Source organism: Dermacentor variabilis, chromosome 8 (assembly GCF_050947875.1).
Source record: "Dermacentor variabilis isolate Ectoservices chromosome 8, ASM5094787v1, whole genome shotgun sequence".
NCBI classification, from domain to species: domain Eukaryota; kingdom Metazoa; phylum Arthropoda; class Arachnida; order Ixodida; family Ixodidae; genus Dermacentor; species Dermacentor variabilis.
This window is the reverse complement of record NC_134575.1, coordinates 28,491,435-28,499,712: the sequence shown is the minus strand read 5'-3', so window position 1 is coordinate 28,499,712 and position 8,278 is coordinate 28,491,435. Positions and strand designations below refer to the sequence as shown.

The following is an 8,278-nucleotide window of genomic DNA, read 5'->3' as shown; positions in this document are numbered from 1 at the left end:
TCGCTTATTACGTGCACAGTCGATATTTCATTTCTCTGTATCATGAAATGTCATAAAGATGTCGGCGTAATTAATACATCCAGTTTGTTGCCTCTATAGTAAATACATGATTGGAATATTGGCATTTCCAAAAACTGCTCTCCATTGCGGAAACAGACATGATTTATTGATTGACTCATAGACTGAATCTTTTATTGACTTCTTCACTCAGCCATACGTCGACGTCATAGGGACATGCCCTGTCTTCTATTCCAACGCTTGAAAGGTCTGCTCTGCAGACGGTGACTTCCAGCCTGCAAGAAAATATTCAGAAAATGTATGGAGGCATTGTTACCAAGAATGTGGGGGAGCCTTATTTATGTAAACTGGTTACGTGTGATTTATTGTACAATACGGAAAGGCTGGCTCTATCGCGAGCAATAATTTACTTATTTTACTCATTTACAGGAACTTATGAACCAGTTAAGTTATACATAAATATACATTCATTAGTCAAATATTTATTTAGTTATTTATGCACAGACGCTGGCTAGCGCTATGTTTAAAACCCCTGTCACAATGTTCCCAGCCCATCCGACCGACTTCTTCACAATGAAGTCACGTTGTACATATCTCCCGGTGATCGAAACCTTAACTTAATTGTGGAAAACCATTCATAGAAACATGTTCGTAGCGCCATGGGGCTTGCCAGTCTGCGTCATATCGCCTAGGTTGCTGACTTTCGTTTAAGTATAAAGATAAAAACAACAAGCGTTCATGTGACTTCCTCTCTGCTCTCACACGCACACACCCTATTTTTAAAGGCTACACAAGTCTCATGCCTCAGGTTACTAGTTCGTACCACTTGAAATCACTCCAATGAAGTAGCAAGTCCTGCCTAACTTGGTTGGCACCTTCGTCTTTTGTTGAAGTCTTTCTCTTTCATCCATGTGCAAATAGACTTAAAAAGCAACATTGTGCAAGCTATGTTATTATGTGGGACTCCAAAACAGCAGCTTAATTTATATATTTGTAAATCAGGGGAACAATAAAAAGAAAAAAGTTGTGTTTGCTTTGTCCTCCCAGGTATGACTGAAAGACAGCCCAAGCTAGTACGGACGATTTACGACGCATTAACCATCAGGTTTGCTGGATTCGCAATAATTGAATCGCGGGTTGAACTTTGTAACATTTTTCCGTTTGTCATTGCGGACTGTGTAGACTTAACAGTTTTACAGCTTAACTTGAGCCGCCCGTGCCCTTCAATATATTGTGAAAAAAAATATGACATCTAGAAAAATTAATCTTAGGTTCATAAATAGCTAGCCGTTGGGAAGCTGACGATTTATTGCAGCAATACCTTAGGAAATTTATAAGAAATCTTTCTACTGTTCATTTTGCAGCCAAACGACCATTTTCGTAATCCATCATTTTTTTTTCGAACAGGTATTCATATTCACATTCCACCTAATGTAATAAACGAGCTGACCTCTCAACCCCCGCCAAGAAAATAAAAGGATAAGAAAGCCCTTGTACCATTTTCACATAGATCGGCCCGAGGCTGCAGAACGTCAGCCATCTTCAAGAAGCGGCGGATGTGGAACCAGCAATCGAGGTTCAGGTCACAGAGCTGACGCCTGGAACCAGGATCTGCAAGGCATTCCACCGTCTCCTTGACGACGCCGGTCATTCGCATGAACTCGTCGAGGCTCAAGTGGCGAACACGAAGCAGGGCGCTGCTGATCATCTCCTTGGCGTCGGCCTTGGTGACGTCACCACCTTCGCTCACCATTTCGAGCAGACGAGGATGGTCCTGCATCAGCTCGATAGAACGAGCGCCTTCGGCGCCATCTTCCTCGCCTAACACGAACTGAGCTGCGGCCAAGACGGCGGAGGCATTCCGTCTGGTTGTTTCCTACAAGTAGAAAAAATGAGCCGTTGCGGGATTTAAAGACGAAAAAACGTTGACGAGGCTGCAAAGGGTCAAAAGTTTGAAGCGCTTAAAATTGCACCCGCGATTGGTATCGGACAGTGTGCGCGGAAATGCATACGAGCTCCACTTGAAAATCGGTAACGGAGCGCCAGAATCAGAGCATCTGGAAAATTGCGAATAAGAAATCTCAGCAACGATTTATAAGCGTACTAGTGTAAACCGCCATCGACTGCAACCGTAAGATTTCGAATACAGTAATATGTTGCGCAAGAAAAACAGGCGGCAGCTATTGTTGGATGCACGATGATATTCCCTAAAAATTTCAAGGAGTGAGCACGAAAAAAAAAATCAAGATTTGTTCGCTGCTTTTTCTTCCTTTTTTTTTTCGCGGGTGTGCGAATTGCATGCAGTCGCCACGATCCACAAGTGCGATGGCAAATCGTAAGGCCACGGCGAGTTCAATATGTCTTGTTGTAAATGGAAAGGACTGCCATAGACCGCATCGGCCGGTTCGATAGCTTATAGGGCAGTGCAAAAAAGAATCGTACGCGCATCACACTGGAGGACCTCTCACCCAGCCCCTGAAAGGTGGGGTCCTGCTTTGAGAAATGTGGACACTCATTCCGAACATTGAAAACTTATAATATAAACAAAAAAGAAGCGATTATAACTTATCAGTCTGTGGCACTCCTAAATATTTTGGTTAAAGGAGTGCTGACACAAGATTTCAAAGTCGAGTTAACCTGTGAGATCGATTTGTTTGGCCACACACATATCGTCTGCTAAAAATCAACGGTGAATTTCGCTTTAGTACATGGAGGCAGCCAGCAGCAAAACGCAGCACCTCGCGACGTGGACATCAAATCAGAATTGCAAACAACCGAGAACAGGCTACGTCACATGTTTGCGATGCCGTCGGGGCGGGCCCGGGGAGCACGTTTCTCTCCGTTCCGATCGCCCCAGTTTTTTTTTTTTTTCGACACTGACGGCAGCACAAAAACCAACTAAAATGTCTTTCTGACAGGAACTAACTCTTATAGTAAAGCGTATTCGAAAGTGTCCATGTTATAAAAGCCTGCGCGAAATATTGAATCCTCGGCGGGATTTTGACTCGCAAGGGGACCGCGCAGCGCCGCAGCAATCGTCCCGCTACCAACGGCATCGGGAATACTAATTGTACTGTGAATTATGAGCGACATGAATGTGCAGACGTCGACTGTGTTGATGAATGTAGGTGTTCTATTACGAGTTGCGGATGGATCGCAAGTACCGTCGCCCTCGGATCCGACAGCTAGCGATCGCCGGCGCGCCTGGCTTGCTCGTTCGCTATCGTCGGCGTCGATAGAAGTGGTCGGAGTTCGTGCTCACCTCGGGACACTTAGAATGGTCCCCCGTTGAAGAGCAACCAGATTTGCTCGTTTCATTTCGAGCGTGCCTGGTATAAACAAAACCCACGGACCTTAGACAGCTCCTATGATCCTCCACAACGACTACGTACGCCAAGCCTGATGATGTGCCGAAATTTACCCCGCTTTGTGTTCGGCTCCGAAATACACTTCTTTCCGAAAGCGCTCTCGACGAATAGTTCATACTACTGCCAGCGGTGCGTACGCATATTACTGTCACTCGCCGTACCTTGGGAGTCGCTGCTTTGAAGTGTATCCAATAAAAAATGATTGGCCACGTCTTATACGGCGGCGAGTCCCGCCTGCAAGAAATGGTCGCCACTAGAGGATGAAAGAGAGAACAACGATGATGGCGAGGACGTCGCAAAGCACGTGCAGACGTAGCAGACGAACTCGCAGCACCAAGCTCGCACGCCAGCGAGCGTGCTGGCATGCGTACGCCAGTTTTGTGCGATCACGTGCCCAGTTTTGTTTACATTCCTTCTTTGGCCCAGCTCGTTGCTCTCTGAAACCAGCACTTGTACCTGTCGCTAGGTTGAAGACTCCAAATAATTCTGTCACGCTCTGAAGCAAATGATGTTTCGTGCCGTGATTATTGGGTCATTAGCCACTTACTTTACCAGAAAAGATTATATCGAAATTATTTGTCACAGTATTCCTTTAACTCGTACACGGCTAATAAACTTTTAAATTAGCGAAATTCCACACAGACTTCCAGAAATATTACTAGAGGAAACTAAGGCGCTGTTACCGTTTAGCTACTCCAGGGAATGATGTTAATTACCCGCAATTGTCTATTTGTGCTCACTTGTGGCTTCTGCCAACCTTGTGGCGACATCTGTGATGCCATTTCCGAAGTTTCTCAGCGCTCACAGTTGTCTAACCCAGCAAAGCAATTAGTCTCCGCAGATGCGCCTAACCATTGGAAATTCCCGCACTCATGGCGCGTTGTGCTGATGCACATGGTCAGTACGAAATCCCAAAACAGTTCGAAGCAACAAGTGGGAAGCTTATAGGCCACATGCGTGCAACTGTCTGTAATTACCATGCGGCTGGAGCCGCCACATTCGCAGCACCCCTAGATACGCGTAATGCACTACTATTGCACTTGTGTACTCGTAGCACCAGAGTTCTCTACAGCAATTGGCGCCAAAAAACACTATACCCGGCGCTTACTACGCGTGAACTGTCCACACTAGCTAATCACTTAACTTACGATCAGAAACGATCCAACAAAAGATAGCATTGAGTCATACCAAGATGTTGGCCAGTGCGATGTTCTCGATGGATTCTCCCGTCCAGGCATTGGCCCTGTGGACCCAACAGCACTTCAATGCTCCATGCGCTTTACCATGCCTGGCGCTGAAGACACAGGCGGGAGTCATGGCGAATTCTGTGAGGTTTAGGCTCTTGCTGGCACCATGCGCGAGCCGCTTGAAGTCGTCCTTCGCCAGCAGTACTCCCTTGAGGTTGACGCTGACTAGTTTGAGATTGGAGGCCAGCGCTTTCACCAGTTCAGTCTGCACATCACGATTCTCTTGTTTTATCAGACGGGTACAAACGAAAGCGACGTTTATGTTTACATCAGTAAGCGTGGACGGAGCTCTTATAAATGCCGCCAAGGCGGAGAACATACTGCGATTGAAATTATCGCAGTTAAGCCGCAGGGACGTTATGTGAGCGCAGCCACCCACCGCTTCTAGAGCTGAGATAACTGTCTGAAAAGGGAAGTCGTCATTGGACTTCAAATGCCTCATTCTGACGCTTACGCTGCTGATTTGCGGGCATCGCTGCAGCCGTTTCGTTTTGCGCACGTAATGCCAATGGATGACCACTCGATCGTTCAGTCCTCGCTCCTGGATGGTGGCGCAGACCCTGTCCGGCCGGTCGATTGCGGGCAAGGAGAGAACGACCAGCGACTTCAGAGCGTTCGTTTCCGCAACTGCACCGAAGAAGGCGTGGCACTCAGCTTCGCCGAAGCGCCGCAAGTCGATGCAGAGCTTGCTGAGCGGCAAGTTTGGTCTTCGCAGGGCTGCAAACCAGGGCTTCATGCATTGCGCGGCTTTGGGTTCTGGAATGTAGACACCACCGTAGCGAATTGAGCCACAGCATTCGCAGAACGTCGAAGGTAACCTCAGGCTCCGCAGGCTGGCGCTCCGAAGGACCACTTCGGCGAAGAGGCTGACCGCAACAACACTGGCAAACACATAGAAAACACGTATTAGCTGTGAGAACAATTAAACTCAAGAGGGAAAACAAAATGAGAAAAATCAAGCAAAAAGGAGCACTACTTTAAAAACTCACATTACGTACCCAAATTGGCGTTCCTTAACGCGAAGAATAATCGCAGCCAACGTCATCCGCAAAGGACGTTCAAGGCTTCCACCATGCTTTAGGTCTGCGAACGCGTATGTTACAGCAAGTGGCGATTGACAGTGACCACTGGATCTACAAGCTTTTCATACTGGACATACTGGTCATACAAGCCTCACAGTGAATCATGGCGCGTTATTAACCGTGTACTGCTGAACGACTGTTTGAGAAGAAAAGCTATATGAACTGCTACATTTTCGTTCTTCTCCATGAAGAGCACACATGTTTAAAAAAGGTGATTCAACGTGTAATTGAAGTCGATGAAAGACGATGTTTTCATGGTTGCGTTGGGGCTGAGGAATGGGGGTCGGAGTAGCCTGATTTATTTTGAATGCCGTGCTGGAGCGACAGTATTTGATCGACGTGAACTAGAAGCGGAATCACCTGCCAAACGTTTGTCAACAGTTATTATCATTATCATCGCCATCGCATTCCCAGGGGCACTTAGATTTACGCTGTATTTCTTTCTGGATTGACCTGCAAAAGAGCTAGCTGGCCAAGCAAGACATTGTACGCAAAAAAAAAAATTACCATTTCACTAAAACCTCCAAAACTAAAAACTTCCTCCAGCGCAACACTGCTTCTCCTACATATATAGGCCATGCGTTAAGTGTGACATGGTAAAATGAAAATTTCAGGTATCGAATTTACAGTACAGCGCAAAGGTATTATACGATACATTGGATATTACAACGTTAAGAATTAGCGACCATCTGTCGCTTCTCTGGGCCCCGCCGGGGGGGGGGGGTCATCGCCCCGTGCTCTTTCCTGGAACCGAAGGTGACTGCCCGTCTAGGGAGCCATCACTTCCACTCAAACATGATTTTACTTTGGCATAAAGACAGTCAACTCTCCGTTCTCGACCTGTCAAAGCGTGTATTCCATGCCTCCGCTGACAATGAAAGTCCCGGGAGGAGTGTTGCGAAATGTCTGAATGCTATAGCGTCGATCCATAATAAAATGTCATCTATACTTACAATTCTGGAGTCATCACAACGATGTCCGCATCCAGTTCCTCCAAAGAAGTCATCTTGCAGAACGCATCGATGAGTTCTCTCAATAGCAAGTCGCTGTCGGCATAGCGATTCGATTTGAGCGTCAGTTTTCGCAGCGCCGAGTCCTGTTTCGCAAGGTAGCTGGCGAAGAGTGCCTTGGAGGATTCATCGCGGTAGCCGAACACACTTTGTCCGACGCGCAGGTCAGTGATAGTTTTGTTTCCTATGAGAGCATGAATGAGCGAACTCGCCTCACTAGGGGACATCGAAAGTTCTGCCGCGTCGAGGGTCGTCAGGTGATGCCAGTCTAGGTCAAGTGACCTCCCAAACAAACTTGTCTTGATTCCCCATTCCTTCTCGAAATCCAGAACCTTGAAAGCTAGACTCTCGAGATGCGAGCAAGACTTGATCACCTCGCACATGAAAGCGGCGTCGTCCGCTCCAATGAATCTGCCGCAGACGGCAACGCTTTTCAAAGAACAGTTACGTTTTACTACTGAAAGCAAAGTACGGTGCGGCTTCGAGCTCGCGTTGAATTCAATCCCTGTGATGCAGCGATGCTCGGCCAGTAGGCGTTCAACAAGTTCCAGAGGCTTCGATCTGCGCAAGTCTTCGTATGGGCCGTACAGGAGATGCCCGCAGGTGTTTGCCCCTACGACGGCAATAAGGGCATCGCCCCTGGTCTTTCCTCGCCTGTCTTCCCGAAGCTCAAGGCAGGCGTCCAGAAGGATTTGGTTTAAGCCACGACGGTGTTCCAGTAAGCGACAGCTAGCCCCACCCGTCTTGGTGCATGGGATGTTCTGGACTTGCCCTTCCGTGATGCCTCTGCCGGCTGCACATGTGGCGTTGAAGGCATCTTTTACATGTAACGCTTTAGACATGATTCACCACCCCGCTGACTATCGGAGTAGAGTGCTGCCAGGTGAATTTATATCCTTCAGTCGTCTGGCACTAGACCTGCACATAGAAAAAAACGGGGTACGACAGTGTCAGAGAACAAACAAGTGCTTCTGAGTAAAAAACTGCGCACGGACTTAGTTCAAGGCCTTTCCCTTCATTCGAGAGGCATGTGGCTTGCGAGAAAAGGCTATAATGACGTCAGTTCTCTCTCATCTATATGAAAGACGAAAAGCGCTAGGAAGGCAGTCGACTAAGAATATATTTTTTACAGTTTTGCCGAGTGCGACCAAGCAGCTGCGTGTTATAGAGCGAAGAATTCACAGAGTGTGCTTTACTATTCCTACAGTGGTGCTGGCGCTGTGTCCTAAAACGACCTGGAACCAATACCCCCCTTCCATATCCCTCCTACTACCTCGTACCTATTGTAGTTCCACAGTGCCTTACTCTTCATAATCGCTGCACTTCTGTTACCTTCAGTCGTTACATATTTTTCGTACTCTGTCAGATGCTCAATTCCATTATTTATCCACACCCCAAGATACTAGTATTTATCCACTATCTCAAGCGTGACCTCCTTTATCTTATGCTCGCTGCAAATGTTATCATTAAAAATCATGACTGCTGATTTTTCTTTGCTAAAATTCAAGCCTAGTCTATCTCCTTCTGTACCACATATGTCCATCAATCCCTGC

General features: G+C 47.1%; 1 protein-coding gene across 1 annotated transcript; it reads right to left on the bottom strand.

The window, feature by feature from the left end:
- Positions 1–207: 207 nt before the first annotated feature.
- Positions 208–7,116, bottom strand: LOC142590980 (uncharacterized). Its single transcript, XM_075703353.1, has 4 exons — positions 6,669–7,116; positions 4,575–5,514; positions 1,516–1,894; positions 208–293 (listed from the first exon to the last, which is right to left on the bottom strand). The coding sequence occupies exons 1-4, from the start codon at positions 7,106–7,108 to the stop codon at positions 247–249; spliced, it is 1,806 nt and encodes a 601-aa protein (XP_075559468.1). The 5' UTR covers positions 7,109–7,116; the 3' UTR covers positions 208–246.
- Positions 7,117–8,278: the final 1,162 nt, after the last annotated feature.

Excerpts from the sequence above, each read along its gene's own strand:
- LOC142590980 (XM_075703353.1), bottom strand. The coding sequence starts at position 7,108 with ATGTGCGAGGTGATCAAGTCTTGCTCGCATCTCGAGAGTCTAGCTTTC. Across the intron at positions 5,515-6,668 it reads GTTGTGATGACTCCAGAATT|TGTTGTTGCGGTCAGCCTCT; the intron begins GTAAGTATAGAT and ends TGTGTTTGCCAG. Across the intron at positions 1,895-4,574 it reads TCGCACTGGCCAACATCTTG|GAAACAACCAGACGGAATGC; the intron begins GTATGACTCAAT and ends TTCTACTTGTAG.